The sequence below is a fragment of the Boleophthalmus pectinirostris genome, unplaced genomic scaffold, assembly GCF_026225935.1.
Source record: "Boleophthalmus pectinirostris isolate CB_2022bp ecotype Guang Dong unplaced genomic scaffold, ASM2622593v1 HiC_scaffold_22, whole genome shotgun sequence".
In the NCBI taxonomy this organism is placed as follows: Eukaryota; Metazoa; Chordata; class Actinopteri; order Gobiiformes; family Gobiidae; genus Boleophthalmus; species Boleophthalmus pectinirostris.
In genome coordinates, this window is record NW_026571190.1 from 35,359,693 (window position 1) to 35,379,804 (window position 20,112).

Consider the following 20,112-nt stretch of genomic DNA (forward strand, 5'->3'; position numbering starts at 1 on the left):
TTGATTCAGATTTGAGCTTTGACGATAATTGTAAGATAAGATAAGATAAGATAATCCTTTATTGTCTCCCATGGGAGAAATTTGTCTTGGGACAGGGGGTAACATGTTTTATCAAAAAAACAGGACAACACAACACAAAGCAGCACATAAACAAACACCATAAAACAAAGTAAATATGAGACCAGTGACCACGAGTGATGCACCAACACGTTAAATTATCCTTAACAGGCCCTTGCATTCTTCTGTTCTATTAATTATTGCACATTCCCTAAGCCTATGTGCAGTTTTAGTTATAATTATTGCACATTCCCTAAGCCTATGTGCAGTTTTGATTGCACATTCCCTAAGCCTATGTGCAGTTTTGATTGCACATTCCCTAAGCCTATGTGCAGTTTTAGTTATAATTATTGCACATTCCCTTAGCCTATGTGCAGATTTAATTATTGCACATTCCTTAAGCCTATGTGTAGCTTTAATTGCACATTCCCTAAGCCTATGTGCAGTTTTGATTGCACATTCCCTAAGCCTATGTGCAGTTTTGATTGCACATTCCCTACACCTATGTGCAGTTTTAGATATAATTATTGCACATTCCCTACACCTATGTGCAGTTTTGATTGCACAATCCCTAAGCCTTGTGTTGCTGTGTGTAAAAGATATAAAACGTTGATGGAATCAGTTTTAGCTTTTTCACTGGTCTCATGGTTTGGAAGCATCTCTGTTAAAAGCAAGAACTCCCTGAATCAGCTGTCCATCCTCAGAGCCGCCTGGACTCTCTGTACTCAGGACAGGTACAGAGGATGTCCCAGAGTATTTAAAAAAATGTGTAACATCCACTAAACTCAGATTTTCAGCTGCTTCCCTATGCTCAGAGGCTTTTAGTCCCAAGATCTTGAAAAAAATGTTGTAAAAGGAGCTTCGTTCCAGCTGCTATCATACTTATTAGGGGTGTAACAATATCGAAGCCTCACGATATCTTGGGAAAGGTCACGATATGGTGGGGAGGCTCACGATTATCCAATATCCAAATACCTTGGTACGATATTTTCACAATAAACATATCGCAGTACGATATTTACTGCGATATTTTGTGGAGGTGAACAAAACTGTTAATATGCTCTCTTTTCCTCTTAAAATGCCTTGACCAAAAGACTTGATCCAAAGAACTAAGACATAAAAGTGCTTAGAACTGTTATTTCTTCATGTAGTCTACATTGAAATGGAGCAAAGGATCATGGTCTATGTAATTCTCTGTCTTTTTTTAACTATTGCTGCATCATCACTTTTAATTTAAGCAAAGAACTTGAATTACAAGTTCTTTGCAAAGAACTTGTAATTCGATATATTGTGAAGGTCCACGATCACTGTTGGGCAAGTTACTTTAAAACTGTAATGCGTTATTTATTACTTATTACTGTCATTTCAAAGTAATTCGTTACATTACAATATTACTGCATTTAAAATGTAAGGCATTACATTACTATTGCATTACTTTAAGTTACTCTCACCAAAATAACTGCGAAAAAGCTGAACTTTTGAGCCGTATATGGACTGAACCAGGACCAAACACGGTCTAAACCAGGACTAAACCAGAGCTGAACCAGGACTAAACCAGGACTATAACAGGACTAACCTCAGACTGATTCCAGGACTGAAGAGGAGGACTAAACCAGAACTGAACTAGGACTAAAACAGGACTCACTGTAGGGACGGGCTCGAAGGTGACCGCAGGAGAAAGGACCGGCTTTGCTCCGCACCTCATGGAGGTAAGAGCAGCTGTCGCCCGATCGCTCTTTATGGACCCTGCTGCTCGGGCTCACGGTCCTGATTTCAGCAACTATTTGCGGGTACAAGACCCGGTGCAAAAACTCTGCTACAGCGCGTAACTTCTACCTTCCTTCAACGTGTCCAGAAGTCCAACTTTTTGTGTGATGGTTTGCATCGTCCTCTGTCTTTTGGGTGTGAGCGCAGGAGACTTTGTCGGTGCAGAACATTTCGTCGACGTTGTGGATTTTGTCGGAGAGAAAACTTGCAGACATACAGCACTTCAAGAATCACACTGCTAGAGATTGAACATTTATTTAAATTTGGCAGCTGAACATATTCTGTACTGTACAGGAGACAGGAGTCCCTCAGCCGATCAGGACACAGCGGGAGGAACGCAATACGTGTTCATACACTAAAAACAAAAGGCATGCAAAATTGCACAAAAAAAAAAAATTCTAAAAATCAGCGAAACAGCGAGACCGCGAAAAGTGAATCGCGTTAGAGGAGGGACGACTGTAAACCAGGTCTAAACCAGAAGTGACCCAGGTCTAAACCAGGTCTAAACAGCGTAGAGTTCTGGGTCGGTCCTTTCACCCGCGGTTAACTGAAGGTCTGTCCGGCCGCGTCTCCGGCGTTTCACCGCTGCTGATTTCACGGTGATTTTAGCGAATTTCTATGAAGAAAAACCCACCACTTCAATCCAGGTTAAAAAAGCATTGTAACGCGCGTTACTCACATTTGTACCGAGTAAAATATTACAATTTTTCCCCCTGTAATGCCTTACATTACTGCGTTACAGCAAAAATCAACGCATTACTGTAATACATTACTTTTATAATACATTACTCCCAACACTGTCCACGATATTATTGAGAACTTTGACGATAGGGATATTGTTACATCCCTAGTACAAATTGTAGTCTATTTTTCAATTTTAGTACATTTGTCTTGGAAAAATCATGTTTTTTTTTTTTATGTATTGTGTTTTTAGCCAAGCAGATGGATGAATTTAACTAATTATTCATGAAACAAAGCCATTCTGCACTGGAGCGCTGTCACACTTTATTTTGTAATCGTATTTTTATTTTTATCGAACATAACGTGGATGAATGAAATGCGAAATGTGCGACCAGCCTCTCAAACCTGCAAAACAAATTCACCTACAGGTACGAATAAAGCGACCCAACCTAACCTAACCTTTTTCCATAACGGAGCAGCCCTTTTGTGTGCTCATGTATTTGTATGACATAACAGGAAAACATCGGTGGCGCATTAATATTTTAGAGTTCTCGTGTCTGGGGTCTCGGAAGAGCCGCGGTGCCGTCCTCACGCGGGCCCCGTTCGGCATGAATATTCAAAGCGCACCTTGAAACCGAACTACAACACAACAAAGCAAATATCATCGGGGATTGTGATTCAAGGCTGGGTTCAGACCAGTCAAATGACTTTAAAGCTAAACACACACATTTATGGCTCCACAAAGAAAAATGGCAGCCAAATTCGTTTCAAAGCCAAGCACCTGGGCCTCTACATTCAGCTGTTCAAAGGGCATATTTGACTCCATCCGAGATCTCAAATGGGTTCAGCTGTACAGAAATGATTAGGTTTCCACTAAGAGGCACCCTGAGATTCTGAAAGAGTGAATTGTGCAGTTGGATAAAGCTTTTTTGAAAATATCGCATTTTTTCTCAGGCTTTCAGAAATCACGAGAAGTTAAATGTAAAGTCCATAAACTCGATCAATCCCAAAACCAAGGGAAAAAAAGTTTAAAATTCCATATTACGCTATTTTCTGATCTGTGTTATGATGTTTTTTATTCATCGCAAACGCACCTGGAGTTGTGTTTTGTTTCATTCACTAAATAAAGTGTTCAAATCAACAGCTCCATTTGATCTTTTGTGGTTGTAGAGATTGGAAATTCCAAATGATCCAAATGAGTCTGTGTATCGTTCGTTCATTCGTTTTTCAAAATAAAACTGAAAATAAGAAAAGGAAAAAAACAACTATTTTCTTCCTTATTTGTCTCCAAATCCAAAATGAAGAAATGGATAATGATTAGTTGTTGTTGTTGTTTTTTTTTTTTCAGTTTTCGATTTTGTGTTTAAATGAAGAATGGAAAAAAAAAGAAAAAAAACGATTTCCGTTTCCGTGACTTAAACTGTGCTGCTGGACTTTTGCGCCGCTTACGGACTAAAACCAGGACTAAACCAGGAAGAAACCAGGTCTAAACCAGGTCTAAACCAGGACTGAACCAGGTCTAAAACAGGACTGAACCAGGTCTAAAACAGGTCTAAACCAGGACTGAACCAGGTCTAAACAGGACTGAACCAGGTCTAAACCAGGACTGAACCAGGTCTAAACAGGACTGAACCAGGTCTAAAACAGGTCTAAACCAGGACTGAACCAGGTCTAAAACAGGACTGAACCAGGTCTAAAACAGGACTGAACCAGGTCAAAACCAGGACTGAACCAGGTCTAAAACAGGACTGAACCAGGACTGAACCAGGACTGAACCAGCAGGACTGAACCACCGGGACTAAACCGGGACTAAACCAGGACTCATTCCAGGACTAAAAAATGACTAAGTCAGGTCTAAAAAAGGACTGAACCAGGACAAAAACAGGTCTAAACCAGGACTGAACCAGGTCTAAACTAGGACTAAACTAGGACTCATCCCAGGACTGAACCAGGACTAAACCAGAACTCATCCCAGGACTGAACTAGGTCTACACCAGGAATAAACCAGGACTAAACCAGGTCCTTGTGTGAATATAACAAAACACAAGCCCATAAAGTCAATCAACACCAAGAACAAGAAAAAAAATTCCATATTACGCTATTTTCTGATCTGTGTTATAATGTTTTTTATTCATCGCAAACACACCTGGAGTTGTGTTTTGTTTCATTCACTAAATGAAGTGTTCAAATCAACAGCTCCATTTGATCTTTTGTGGTTGGAGAGATTGGAAATTCCAGGGCTGGAATGAAATGATCCAAATGAATCCGTGTATCATTCGTTCATTGTTTTTTCAAAATAAAGAAAAAATAAAAATAAGAAAAGGAAAAAAAATACAACTATTGTCTTCATTATTTGTCTCCAAAACCAAAATGAAGAAACAGATAATGATTAGTTTTTTCAGTTTTTCGATTTTGTGTTTAAATGAAGAATGGAAAAAATGGAAAAAAACGGATAATGGCCGTTTCCAGTTTCCGTGACTTAAACTGTGATGCCGGACTGAACCAGGACTGAACCAGGACTGAATTAGGACTCATCCCGGGACTAAACCAGGACTAAACCAGGACTAAACCAGGACTAAACCAGGACTAAACCAGGACTTTAAACCAGGACTAAACCAGGACTAAATCAGGACTAAACCAGGACTAAACCAGAAACCAGGACTGAGGACTAAACCAGGACTGAACCAGGACTGGACTAATCAGGACTGAACCAGGACTAAACCAGGACTGAAAACCAGGACTAAACCAGGACTGAAACCAGGACTAAACCAGGACTGAACCAGGACTAACCAGGACTAAACCAGGACTGGAAACCAGGACTTAAACCAGGACTAAACCAGGACTAAACCAGGACTGAACCAGGACTAAACCAGGACTGATCCAGGACTAAACCAGGACTAAACCAGGACTGATCCAGGACTAAACCAGGACTAAACCAGGACTAAACCAGGACTGATCCAGGACTAAACCAGGACTAAACCAGCACTGAAACAGGACTAAATCAAGACTCATCCCAGGAGTGAACCAGGAGGACTAAACTAGGACTAAACCAGGACTAAACCAGGACTAAACCAGGACTAACTAGGGCTCATCCCAGGACTGAACCAGGATTAAACCAGCACTGAACCAGGTCTAAACCAGGACTAAACCAGGACTGATCCAGGACTAAACCAGGACTAAACCAGCACTGAAACAGGACTAAATCAAGACTCATCCCAGGAGTGAACCAGGAGGACTAAACTAGGACTAAACCAGGACTAAACCAGGACTAACTAGGGCTCATCCCAGGACTGAACCAGGACTAAACCAGCACTGAACCAGGTCTAAACCAGGTCTAAACCAGGACTAAATCAGGACTAAACTAGGATTAAACTAGAACTCATCCCAGGACTGAACCAGGATTGAATTAGGGCTGAACCAGGTCTAAACTAGGACTCATCCCAAGACTAAACCAGGACTAAACCAGGTCCATGTGTGAATGTAACAAAACAAAACTCCAGGTCTGTTATTCATATGGAAACAACAATAGAACAAATCTTAAAACAAAATAAAAGTTAAACATTGAGCAGAACTGAGCGTCAGATTAGACTCGATTTCAAAATATTCCTCATCAACAGTTTTGCGTTGGAGAAGCGTGTTCAAAGCACAAACCTGTTTTTCCTCTCCTCTAAAGTGGAATACCATTTAATGCTTTTTAGAAAGTCCTTGAGCACCACTTTGGAGAGAATAAAAAAGCAGTAACATACCGGCAGTTAACTCAAGTAACACACTTGAAATTAAATTAAACCCTTTGTGTTTATGTTACGCTTTCTGTGACGTCCTTGTGTCTCAATTCTAATTCCCGTGGTGGAAAGTAACAAAGTAAAAGTAAAGTACTGTACAAATAGTTTACCGTGGTCCCTCATTTATCGCAAGGGTTATGTTCTAAAAATAACCAGCGATAGGTGAAATCCACGAAGTATTCAGCTTTATTTTTTACAACTATTATATCTGTTTTAAGGCTGTAAAACCCCTCACCACACACTTTATACACTTTTCTCACACAGGACAGTTACAACACTTTATGCATCCTTCTTAAAACTTATTGCTGCTGTCGTCCTTTTGTTATTTTCCTTCTTTATGTAACAAACCGGAGATTAATTTATTCCATAATGGAGACTACAGCACAGAGTCCTGCATGGGTCAATGTAAACACACATTGAGTGTGTTTACATGCACATCAGTATCCCGGTTATGATCAGGTTTTTTGAGTATCCCGGTTTCATCATGGTGCATGTAGACGCAGTAACCCGGTTATGTAGCTGGTATATTCCAATAGTAACCGGGATACTGTGGCATGTATATGCAGTATTCCGAATACTGCATAAAGTTGAGTGCACATGTGTCCAAAAGACAAACACTTTCCAGTCTTTTCACCACAACAGAAGTGACGTAAATAAAGTGACCAACATAAATAAAGTGACCACACGAGTGAAATGACTGTAAAATAAAGAGCTGCACTAAACCTGCACATGTACAATCTGCACTCGTACGACCTGCACTTGTGTGATCACTGAAAATCTAAAACATGAACTATCTCCTATACGATACACGCACAGAACAGACTCACCATCATCAGCACCTCCTCTGTCACAAAAAAGAACACATATAATCCACTGAGTCGTGTCCTTTAGTCCGAAAGAAGCTGATCGCATCAGCGGCACAAGGAGCTGTTTTTATCAGCAGTAACAGTTTATGCAAATGAGCCATGTGGGTTTAAGTTTCGTTTCTGTAAAATGTAAACAAATGTGCACAAAGCTGAATTATTTTATCAAACAGGCTGATGTGGCTCTACAGTGTTTATGGTTTATATGTTGTAAAGTTGAGTTTATTTATGCAGAAGATTTTAATGAAGAATCTGTTGGGTTTGATCTGTGCAGTGGATTGTGGGAACCTCCCGAGCTTCCTCTGCTAAAGGAGCTCATGGTTTGTATTTTTCCTGGTTTATTAAATTGATTTAAGTTAATTTTTGCGCTTGCACATTTGTAAGATTATGTCAAGAAACCGGGATACTCCATTTGATCATGTACATGAGTACCCCGAATACTGCAATAACCGGGACATGCCTAATAACCGGGATACTGATGTGCACGTATACGCACTCATTAACTTGATTTCTAATAACCGAGATACTGAAACTGTAAACATGCACCATGAAGAAACAGGGATACGCAAAAAACCCGATCATAACCAGGATACTCTTGTGCATGTAAACACACTCAATGTCATACTGTGGAACATCCCAGGCAGAGTAATGACAAATCCAAAGAAACAAACAGGTGACGGACCCCAAACCAAAGCTACACAGCGCATCTTGAAGTCAGAAAACGCAGTATTCCCCCGCCGCTCCTTATGGCAGCGAAGTGTTTCTAGTGAACTCTCACGAGCAAACTGAGAATGAGATCAAGCATTCATCCACACACACTTTCTAATCTGAGAATCACACAATATGGCTCACCCACAATCTCTCTGCGTCTGTCTTTTATTCCCGTTCTAACTGATGCTCCGTGTCCTCTGGGATCTGCAGTCGGTCTGTACAAACGGCCATGCAAATCATCCTCCTCCTCCTCAAAAAAAAAAAAAAAAACTCAAGAAGGGTCTAGCGTCGGCTTGACCTCAAATAAAAGACTGCAGACGTTATCACACCAGAAAGTCACCAAATCAGTTCTAGCGAGCAGAATACATGACACGGTAATGAGATTCTGCGGGCGATTTCTTGGCGTGTTTCAGGTTTGTCCCCCGTACAGTTTAAAGCAGAGAAAGAACTTGAAAGACGTCTTCTTCACAGCGAGCTTCGAATGCAATTTGAGTGTTACCTTCTTGAATTGCAAATCTTTTTTTGTAATTTTCGTTTCTATTTTTTCATAAGGTGACCAAGTGTATATAAGAATTGCAAATAAACTTAGCCGCAGATGTTTTCATAGTACCACAAATCCATATTTAGAGCTTTCTTTGTCAAAATATTTTGTTTTACCTATAATTTCTTGCCCTCTTTTTATTCTTTTGATAATTATTATATCTTTCTTCTTTTACTTCTTTATTTTTTCCTTTCTTTTTCCTTATCATCATATTCATTTATCACATTTTATATTATTGATTTAATTTAAATTATTTAAAAGATTGTGGGTAATTGGAATTTTATATAAATTACAGTATATTCTGAACATTTTTTTTTTTTTTTTTAAATCACACCTTACCTAACAAATGGCCTTGAAATTTGGGGAAACACATATAAAACTAGAACTAATCCAGTCCTTCTAGTGCAAAAAAAAAAAAAAAAAAGAGTAATTACACTGATTAATAAAGCACCGTCTGATTCACCCAGTACCTCATTGTTCATCCAATCAAATGTTCTACAGTTCTATGACTTGGTCGACTTGTTCAAGGCTAAGTTCATGTACAAAGTCAAACATAATGAAATTTCTCTTTCTTTGCAGGCAATGTTCACTCAGAAAGAAAGTAAATCTAAGGATTACATGTACTGTGTGTTCAACAGGCCGCATGTAAGAACGACTCTGATGGGAAACTGTCTATCAAGCGAGAGATAAATTATAGCCAGACCGACACCGCCTAGTGCCTCTGCTCAGTTCCATTTCTCTCCAGCGACTAGATCAGGAATCAGAATACACTAGACCAGGCGTCTCCAACTTTTTTCCTCTGGTGAGCTATCTTCCTGAAACGAAAACACCAGAGAGCTACTCATTGTAAAGAAATTCAGGAAGTAGAAGAGGCAAGCTTTAGATGGGGTACAGTTAGATGAATATTAAACATAAACCATTATTCATGCATTACTGTACAAGTTAGGAATCAAAATGACACATTTACAAAAGTAATTAATCAGATTTTTGTTATTAAGAGCAATACATACAATTCAGAAATCCCTTGGCAAGCTACGGGAAAGGGGGTGGAGAGCTGCTGGGAGCTCCCAAGCTACAAGTTGGAGTAAGTAAGTCTTTAATTATGTAGCGCTTTTTACAGAATTTTTTTTATTTATTTTTTTTGTCACAAAGACGCTTTACAGAGAATTACATTCAGCATTATTCATTCACTCTATACCTGGTGATGGTAAACTACTATTGTAGCCACAGATGCCCTGGGGCAGACTGACAGAAGCGCGGCTGCCATGCCAATCGACACCAACAGTCCCTCCGACCATCACCATCACTCATGCACACACCACTTTCATACTAGGCAATGAGGGTGAAGTGCTGATTTCCACCTGTTGTCCGTGGGCAGGTTCATTGATTGATGGTGTTTAACTGACCTTGACTATCAACTGTTCTGGTGATCTGTAGCATGTTCTGGGTTGATGGGGGAAACCAAAATACTTGGAGGAAACCCATCCAGACACGGGGAGAAACATGCAAACCTGCACTAGACGATTTGCAAGAAGTTGTGACCGCACACCGGACAATCAACGAAGAGCTGAACCAACCCGAGTTGCAATAGCAGACTACATATCCTCCTTTGGACTTCCTTTGTCAAATACAAACTTTGAATTTTTTATTGCACCTTTAATTCACAAGTTAATCTCGCAGAAACTACAATGATCGTTGACAGACATGTTCACTCTCTGCTTTGTTTGCTGTTGTGCCGGAAATTACTTAAAGGTTGTATGGAGGATTTTTTTTTGTTTCAAATTGTCAATGATAGCATTATAGAGGTGCAGTAGCCTTGTAATTACGATGACCAAAAAAAAGAGAATAAAAATTCATCAACTCTGGACGTGGTGGGGCTAAACATTTGCCAATAGATAACGACACTGCCTCGTTAGCGTAACTGACTTGCCTGCGCGCCACCGTTACGTGGTTTACGTACGACTGTCACGCAGTCCACAGACGCAAGACGCACAGACGCTGTTTACTCCACCAACGCAACAGTTCTTAGTGGCTTTTTTTGACCTATATCTTCCTCGCAGTTCGCACAAAGTTTGTTGCAATGGCGACAAGAATCCAGGAGCAGTTCGCCACAAAAGAAAGTCCGTTTTTGAGGTCGCTGAAAGAAGAAGACAAGGGGAAAAGCAGCGAAGCCAAACTAAGGTGATTCTTGAAGATTCATTCCAGGGATGGCGCAACTGAAGCAGACGAAGGGTCTAAAGACTGACGCACTGGTCCACAAATTACTCCTGAACAGGTCAACTTCTGCTTATTATGAAAACGTACTTTATTTCCAAGAGCTAGTCAAACGTTTTTCAGGACACGAAAGCAATATCCTATGTCTGAAAACTTAATTTTCAAGGCAAAGAAAGAGTCCGCTTGCTGCTGCGTGTTGTAGCTAGTTCATTCGCACTGAATCTCCGCGCACCCTTCTCTGCACCCCTTTCCTGCTCCTCTCCCCGCTGCCCGATCCACTCTTCCCCCTGCTCCTCACTTCTCCGGGCACGGAATCTCCGCGCACCCGCTCTCCTCTCTCCTCTCCTCTCTCCCTGCTCCGCTCTTCTCCCTGCTCCTCACTTCTCGTCCGCGCACGAAATGTCCGCACACCCGCTCCCCCCGCTCCTCACTTCTCCGTCTTGCCTAACCAACACTGTAGTTAGTTGTTTACAAGTCATGTGTGCAGCTCACCGGCTGTAAACAAACCTGTTTCTGGCGTAAAGAGGAGGAGGCGGGAGGAGGCGTTTCTACGTAGGGAGCTGTAGGGGAGGGGGGGTGGTTTCACGCATGCGCAACATTTGAAAAAGGACAAACAGTCGCTGGATTTCTCGTTCCTTGGAAAATCCTCTATACAACCTTTAAACACCACTGAGCGTTCCGGCGCATTACAAACGTCATGACCAAATACCAGCGATTGGTTAAATTTAAAAAAGTACCTGTCTACCATCGAGCGAACAAATCTTAATGTTGTGAGGTCAGACTGTTTCCACAAAGTGAAACCGGCTGATGAATCAGGTAAGATAAATTATAGAACAGTTGCTGCAATGAGCTAAAACAATCGACTTTTAAGAGACTAGTAATGGAAAAACATCTGAAAGAATAACGACAGTAAAGAGATTTTTGTTATAATAAGCATAATTGTTTTGGGTTTTTTTTACTATGATGTAGTAAATGTTGTATTAATGTCATATTAATTTTGAGATAAATGTCCATGAACGTGCTGGAGTTGGAGATAAGTGGAGGAACAATAAGCTTCAGCTTCTGCCTACACCTGGTCAGTGACTTACTTAATGTTTGATTTGATTGTTACACACTGAAAATGTTTTATTTTATGACATCAGATTGAATATAATGTATGTGGATTGTAATTAGTCATACACTGACCAAATAAAATCACATGAACATGAACAAAATACTGTTGTTATTTTTTGTTATCATGTTCAGTAATTTCATAGAGTTACTTTGAATTTCATTATTATGGGTAATTCATTAATTCTGAGAGGGTAAAGAGGCAAAATAAAATATAAAGCACAATAAATAAATAAAAAATCGACACAGCGAATAGAAAACAACAGGTGTTTACTCACAGACTCCTGGCTCTTGTCTTTTGCGTCATACACCGTCAGCTTCACCAGTGTCTCGGGGTTAGCGGGAGACTCCGAAGGGAAGGTCACTCCGGTCAGGAAAAGGGGGTCTTTACTGGCCTGTCAGAGAGAGAGAAAAGACATGAATGTGATTATGTAGGACTGACATACGTGTAAATAAATAAGAAAAACTGTCACGGGGGTAAGGGGGAGGTGATGTTCTAGCTGCTGGCCAATGTTTGATTTGTTTTTTTTAATTTTTAGTCTGTGCCAAGAGAAAAACAATAATCATACTACATACACATTGTCAACAATAGAAAAATACATTTCTCAAAAAGGAGTGGAAGTGAAAGTTTCAAAAATTCCAAAATTCTGTGGTTGCTGTAGCTCTACACTCTCCATCGGGCGCTCGAGGGTTCATGGGAGTTTGCCCAGCCAGTCCACATGTGTTTTGTGGATCTGGAGAAGGCATTCAACCATGTCCCTCGTGGTGTCCTGTGGGGGGTGCTCTGGGAGTATGGGGTTCGGGGCCCTTTGCTAAGGGCTGTCCGGTCCCTGTATGACCGGAGCAGGAGCTGTGTTCACATTGCCGGCAGTAAGTCAGACCTGTTCCCGGTGCATGTTGGACTCCGCCAGGGCTTCCCTTTGTCACTGGGTCTGTTCATTGTATTTATGGACAGAATTTCTAGGCGCAGTCAGGGGCCGGAGGGGTCCGGTTTTTGGACCACAGGATTTCATCCCTGCTGTTTGCAAATGATGTTGTCCTGTTGGCTTCATCAAACCAGGACCTTCAACATGCACTGGGGCAGTTTGCAGCCGAGTGTGAAGCGGCTGGGATGAAGATCAGCTCTTCTAAGTCCAAGGCCATGGTTCTCGACCAGAAAAAGGTGGGTGGGTGGAGAGTCCCTGCCTCAAGTGGAGGAGTTCAAGTATCTCAGAGTCTTGTTCATGAGTGAGGGGAGGATGGAGCCTGAGATTGACAGGCGGATCGGTGCAGCGTCTGCAGTGATGCAGTCGCTGTATCGGACCGTTGTGAAGAGGGAGCTGAGCCGAAAGGCGAAGCTCTCGATTTACCGGTCAATTTACGTTCCTACTCTCACCTATGGTCATGAGCTCTGGAGGACAAGATCGCGGATACAAGCACTGGAAATGAGTTTCCTCCGCAGGGTGGCTGGGCGCTCCCTTAGAGACAGGGTGAGGAGCTCAGTCACACGGGAGGAGCTCGGAGTAGAGCCGCTGCTCCTCCACGTCTAGAGGAGCCAGTTGAGGTGGCTCGGGCATCTGTTCTGGATGCCTCCTGGACGCCTCCCTCGGGAGGTTTTCTGGGCATGTCCCACCGGGAGGAGGCCCCGGGGAAGACCTAGGACACGCTGGAGGGACTATGTCTCTCGGCTGGCCTGGGAACGCCTCGGGATCCCTCCAGAAGAGCTGGAGGAAGTGTGTGTGGAGAGAGAAGTCTGGGAGGCCCTTCTCAGACTGCTGCCCCCGTGACCCGACCCCGGATAAGTGGAAGAAAATGGATGGATGGACAGTGGTTGCTGTACATTGACTTTTGAAAATTTACATTTACAGTGAAACAAATGACATACTATGCATACTAGATATCATTTTAACCCAATTTCTTTCTTTTCGTGATAATATCGTACTGAGAGATTTGGATATTGTTACATCCCTAATAAACACTCAATCTAGTGGCAGCAAAGGGCATTACATTTTTACAAAAATCAACAACTAGCATGCTAATGTAAGTATGTAGTTGTAATGGAAGCAATTTGATGATAGAAATTATTCAAACAAATCCGGTGAAGATTTGTGTACTTTAAAATTTGGCCGGAAACCTCAGAATCTTTACCTATGACGTCACAATCCTGATATGTTTTTGATGCAGGGACAGTAGTTAAAAGCTAAAAAAGAAAAGTCAATTTGCATAGTATGTACTTCAGAATATTTCTGTGAGTTACAATCAGTCAAACGCCAGGTCTTAAATTTCACATTATGAAAAACGATGTACCACACGCATGAGCCATTTTGCCGTCTGCAGCTATAATTCATCATAACGAAAATAGTCTTTGTTGTCTTAATGGGACGATTTACAATATTTTCAGACGCATATGCAAAACTGAAAACCATCTGAGTAAATAGCAGCACACAGACATGATTGGAACGCTCTCTTCAGTTTCCGGCAGGAGTAAATACCGAAAATGCTGTCGGTGTCTAGAGTGGGAAATTTGGAGGTCGTTTTCACCTTTTTCAGTGTGACACAAAAAATATCAGGATGACAAAAGTCCATTAACATTATTAAGCCGGGTAGCAATTGTCAAATAAAAAAAAATACCGAAGCCCCCTCTTGATCTGTGAATGTGGACTGATCATTTTGCACTTTTAGTAGTTTAGTACCAGTAAAAAAAAAGAATCTGTGACAACTAGAGATGTAACAATATCAAAATATCTCGGTACGATATTATCACGATATGCATCTCACAGTAGGATGTTTATTGCGATATTTTGAAGAGGCTGATATAATTGTAGATAGGACACTTTTTTGTTTTTAAAATACCTTGACACGATTTTGGTGTGAATTATTTCCGTCATAATCCCAAGAATTCAAATCAAAAACATATTTCTTCATGTTGTCTGCGCTGAAATGAATCATGGGATATGTAGTTTCCGATGTTCATAAGATGTTGCTTCTATAAAACCGTGTATTTAAGCAAAGGAACTTGTAATTCGATATATTGTGACAGCCCACGATATTACTGTGAGACTTTTGATGATACGATATCACGATATTTCTGTTATTGTTACATCCTTAGTGACTACACAGATTTGCTTAAAGGTTCTATAATACACACACTTGAGTCTTGTGAACTTTAGGCCTCCTCAAGCATAAACCTGAAGTGGTGTTTTGTTTCCTTCACCCATGTTTGAGTGATTAATTATTATCAGTCTGTCTCAGTCTTTCAGAAAGTTGACCGAAGGGGTTTAGGCTTAAGTTTTAACACTTATTTTGCCAAACCCTGTTGAAGGGACAGTCCGGAATTTTGAACATAGGACCTCATTTCCTAGTGAGCCAGAGTGTTGGAGACGTGTGGAGACACTTTTTTAAATATTCCATCCAGTCCTTGTATTTGCAGAGGTCGCTGGTGCTAGACTAGTACATGTCAATGGCCATAGTTATCCTGCCACTAAAAACAGTCTACAAAACACCCGAAGCAAAACAGTTATTACGCCAGATTGCCGATGTAAATGTTTGTGTTGATAGAATAATGTTTGAAATAAAATTAACCTTGCATTTGAAGGATTTATGTCTGAGCAGCAGCAGTGAGTTGTACTTCCAGAAAGAAAGCTTGGCAGCGGCGGACTGATATATGAGAAAATAGTCCCTCAACATGCGACGATTCATGAGATGCAAGGTTAGTTTTATTTCAAACATTATTCTATCAACACAGACATTCACATCGACAGTCTGGCGTAATAATTGTTTCGCTTCGGGTGTTTTGTGGAGTGGGTAAGACTGTTTTTAGTGGCAGGATAACTATGGCCATTGACATGCACTAGTCTAGCACCAGCGACATCTGCAAATACAAGGACTGGAGGGAATATTTAAAACAGTGTCTCCACACGTCTCCAACACTCTGGTTCACTTAGGAAATGAGGTCCTATGTTCAAAATTCCGGACTGTCCCTTTAATAGGGTTTGGCAAAATAAGAGTTAAAACTTCAGCCTATACCCCTTCGGTCTGTAGAAAAACTTTAGTGATCTGCATAATTTCTGTGTTAAATCACTGTAATATGATTAATGATTATGTTAGCTGACCAAAGAAAAGTAAACTAAAGTAAACATTTTCAAAACTCAAAACAGTCTACCTCAACTTGTGATGTCACGGATGGTAGTTTTCAAGTTAACAGCTCAGTTTGGCAATTCCAGGGCTGAAAATATCCAAATGATTCTAGTCAAAGTGTATGGAGCACTTCCTGTATTTCCAGATGACATCACAAGGTGGAATGGCATGTTTTAAGTTTAAGAGAATAACTCAGCTTAAATACCTAAATACGCAGGGTTTAGTGTGTTAAACGTGTACGAATAAGGGGTGTGCAAAAATATCAAAATATCCATATATCGTATCGTTTAATGTGATGATACGGTATCGATATCGTGGGCTGCTGTATCGATATATCACCAAGAGTATTTTTTGGTATATTTTACTAAATTATTTTGTTACAGAGATACAGTTTTGATGCTTGTTTAGTGACATTTTCACAGTTTTGATGATTAAAATGTTTATGTTTCATATGAACTTTGCACAAGAAGTGGTTTAACAAAGACTTTTAGTGTCACAGCCATGATTTAACCTTTATTTTTTATTAAACCGTATTGAATAGTTTTGAAATATATTGTGTCGAATCAAAAGTGTACTGTATCAAGATTGTATCGTGGCTTATGTATCGAGGTATGTATCGTATCGGCAACTTCTTAATGATACAACAACTCAACAACACAACTCCAGGTCCATCTTTGATTTGGAAGCAACATTATAACTTGGATCAGATCAGAAAATTGTGTAAAATGGCCACTTTAAGCCACTCGAAAACTGTTCTCTTATTTTAAAAAGTCACATTTTGTAATTACGGACATTTAAACGCTGAGAGGAAATGCCATACACGCTGTAAATGTGCTGACTGGCAGGTTTGGGTGACTCACAGATTTGACCCAAAACTTCCCTGGGGCCTGAATTACATTAGCAGATGCCTATCAACAGAATCACTACTCGCTTTTATCTCCTTATTGTGTTTTATCCCAGGAATTACTCAAACGCTACACACAGCTGGAATTCCCAATGTGAAATCAACTCATGGAAGCATAAAGTTTGTTTAATTTAAAGGTCCTGTATCACACAAAATGTTTTCTAGTGAGCGTTGAATCTGTGTATCATTCGTTCATTTGTTTTTCAAAATAAAACCAAAAATAAGAAAATGAAAAAAAAAAACTATTTCTTCATTATTTGTCTCCAAAACCAAAATGAAAAAATGGATAATGATTTGTTTTTTTCAGGACTGAACCAGGACTAAACCAGGACTAAACCAGGACTGAAGCAGGACTAAACCAGGAGTGAACCAGGTCTAAATCAAGACTAAACTAGGACTAAAACCAGGACTGAGACCAGGACCAGGACCAGGACTGAGACCGGCCATTATCCATTTTTTCCATTATTCATTTAAACACAAAATCAAAAACTGAAAAAAATAAATAAATCATTATCTGTTTTTTCACTTTAGTTTCGGAGACAAATCATGAAGAAAAAGTATTTTTTTGTTTTATTTTGAAAAACTAATGAACGAATGATACATGGATTGTTAAGCCATGTTAGAATGTTGCTACCTCATCAAAAACAGATCAGGAGTTGAGTTTTGTTTCATTCACACATGTCTGTTTACATCTCTAAAGCTGAAAATGCTCACAAAAAAGTCTAAAGAGTCAGTTGTGTGTATTTTCAGACCTTTAAGCAAATTTGTGTAGTCACAGATTCTTTTTTTACTGGTACTAAACTACTAAAAGTGCAAAAGGATCACTCCACATTCACACTTCAAGAGGAGGCTTGAGTATTTATTTATTTATTTATTTTTATTTCACAGTTGCTACCCATCTTAAAAATGTTTTTCATCTTGATATTTTTTGTGTCACACTGAAAAAGGAAATGACCTCCAAATTTCCCACTCTGGACATAGAAAGCGTGTTATTTTATATATTTACTCCTGCAGAAAAGTGAAGAGAGTGCTGCTATTTACTCAGATGGTTTTCAGTTTTGCTTATGCGTCTGAAACTATTGTAAATCGTCCTACTAAGACAACAAAGACCAGCTTGTGATGTCATGAAGTGATAGTTTTGCAGTTAACAGTTTGTTTATTTCAGTAGATGAAGCAACTGTACGGCTGAAATTATCCAAATGATTCTAGTGAAGGTGCATGGAGTTTAAAAACACAGTGGAGCACTTCCTGTATTACCGCATGACATCACAAGGTGGAACAGAGTTTTCTGTTTGAGAGAAGAACTCAGCCTAATCTGCAGAGTTTGAAACAATGTGAAACAAAACACAACTGTCTATGTAAGGTAGTGGTGAAAAATCCGTGTATCATTTGTTCTTTCGTTTTTCAAAATAAAATAAAAAATAAGAAATCGAAAAAAAAAAAGAAAAAAAATCTTCATCATTTGTCTCCAAAACCAAAATGAAAAAATGGATAGCGATTTTTATTTTATTTTTTTTTCAGTTTTCGATTTTGTGTTTAAATGAATAATGAAAAAAAAAACAAAAAAAAAAAACGGATAACTGCTGTTTCGTGTTGACTTTCGTGACTCTGATGCCAGACTGAACCAGGACTGAACCAGGACCAAAACAGGTCTGGGACCAGGACCAGGACTGAGACCGGGATCAGACCGGAACTGAAACCAGGATTGAAACTGGGAACAGGACCAGAACTGAGACTGGGACCAGACCAGGACTGAAAACAGTTTAGTCCTGTTTTAGTCCTGGTTCAGTCCGGCATCACACTTTAAGTGACATAAACGGGAAATGGCCATTATCCATTTTTTCCATTCTTCATTTAAACACAAAATCGAAAACTGAAAAAACAAATCATTATCTGTTTTTTTATTTTGGTTTTGGAGACAAATAATGAAGAATATATATATATATATATATATATATATATATATATATATATATTTTTTTTTTATTTTATTTTTTTTTTTGTTTTCTAAGTTTTGGTTTTATATTGAAAAACGAATGAATGAATGATACACAGACTGTGAAAGACCCTAAAACAAAAAGCCACATGCAGCTTTAAAAGTACAATGATATGAACTATTCCTTATTTCCACATAATGTAGCTCCAAAGAAAGACACAATAAACGTTTTTTAGAAAATACATGGGGGAGAATCCTGATAAGTACGACTACAGCAGGGGTGTTCAACTCATTTTGGTCCGGGGGCCGTATCCAACCTACTTTGATCCCAAAGAGGCCGGATCAGAAAACTCATGACATATAAACCCCAAAAATAACAATAAGTTCAAATATTTGTGCAGAGAAACACAAATCTATTACAGAAATCTTTTACAAAATATTATAACAACCTGAAACTTTAAGAAAAATGTAATTTCAACACAATGTTTTAACATTAACTTGTTTGCAAATAGGAATAAGTCAGTTTTTCTTGGAAAATTCTGCGCTCGGCTCCACTTTTCTCATTTTGGACATTTTGTTGATGAGGGTGTCACGGTCAACAGTCAAAACGATCGTCCTTTAAGAGCTTTTGGAAAGAGACAAGTCTTCATTTGTGCTGCTCTGGTGGGAGGGGCCACGTACAGAGACGCTGGAGATGCTGCTATGATAAAAATACCAATATTTTAATAGAAAAGCTGGAAGTGCTGGAGGAAGTGTGTGTGGAAAAGGAAGTCTGGGAGTCCCTGCTTAGACTGCTGCCTCCGCGACCCGGCCCCGGATAAGCGGAAGAAAATGGAATGGAATGAATAGAAAATATAATTAAAATATTTCAGTAGATAATCAGCCGAGGGCCAGATTAAAGGTCTTGGAGGGCCGGATCTGGCCCCCGGGCCACATGTTTGACACCTGTGGACTACAGTAAAGCACAGGTAAAATATGATTAAATACAATAATGTCACAATAACAATACAAAATGGATTATGTGTCTTTTTCCATGTCTATTTTTGATGAGGAAATAACATTATAACATAGATGAGAAAGCAGCATTATATGGGTCCTTTAGCTATTTCTAAAAGTTAAAGAGCACATTTTAAGCCTCCCCCTTTTCCTAATCTTCCGCCTCCTTTTCCCCCTCTTCCTGCTCCTCTCTCCTCTTCCTGGGCGTATCTAAAAAGCGCCCCCTTGGGACAGTTCAGGGCCAGACGAGGAAGTGGTGATGGCACAAACAGACTGGTGGACGACCGGGCACACCCTCTCACTGAAGGACAGATTATAAATTATCAACCAATTTATCAGACAAAGGATTAGAGAACATATAGAAAACCAAACGCCAAACACAGAACACTCCCAAAACGCACAACTAAAGTCAAATTACAAGTTCCCCAGAAGCT

At 39.8% G+C, this 20,112-nt stretch overlaps 1 protein-coding gene across 1 annotated transcript in view; it reads right to left on the reverse strand.

Annotated features, from left to right (window-relative positions):
* The window catches only part of inpp4b (inositol polyphosphate-4-phosphatase type II B), a 718,149-nt gene that overhangs the window by 671,528 nt on the left and 26,509 nt on the right, over nucleotides 1-20,112 (reverse strand). The window contains exon 2 of the mRNA XM_055158612.1: nucleotides 12,005-12,121. Within this exon, the coding sequence (XP_055014587.1) occupies nucleotides 12,005-12,121 (117 nt within the window). The remainder of the gene's footprint in view (nucleotides 1-12,004; nucleotides 12,122-20,112) is intronic.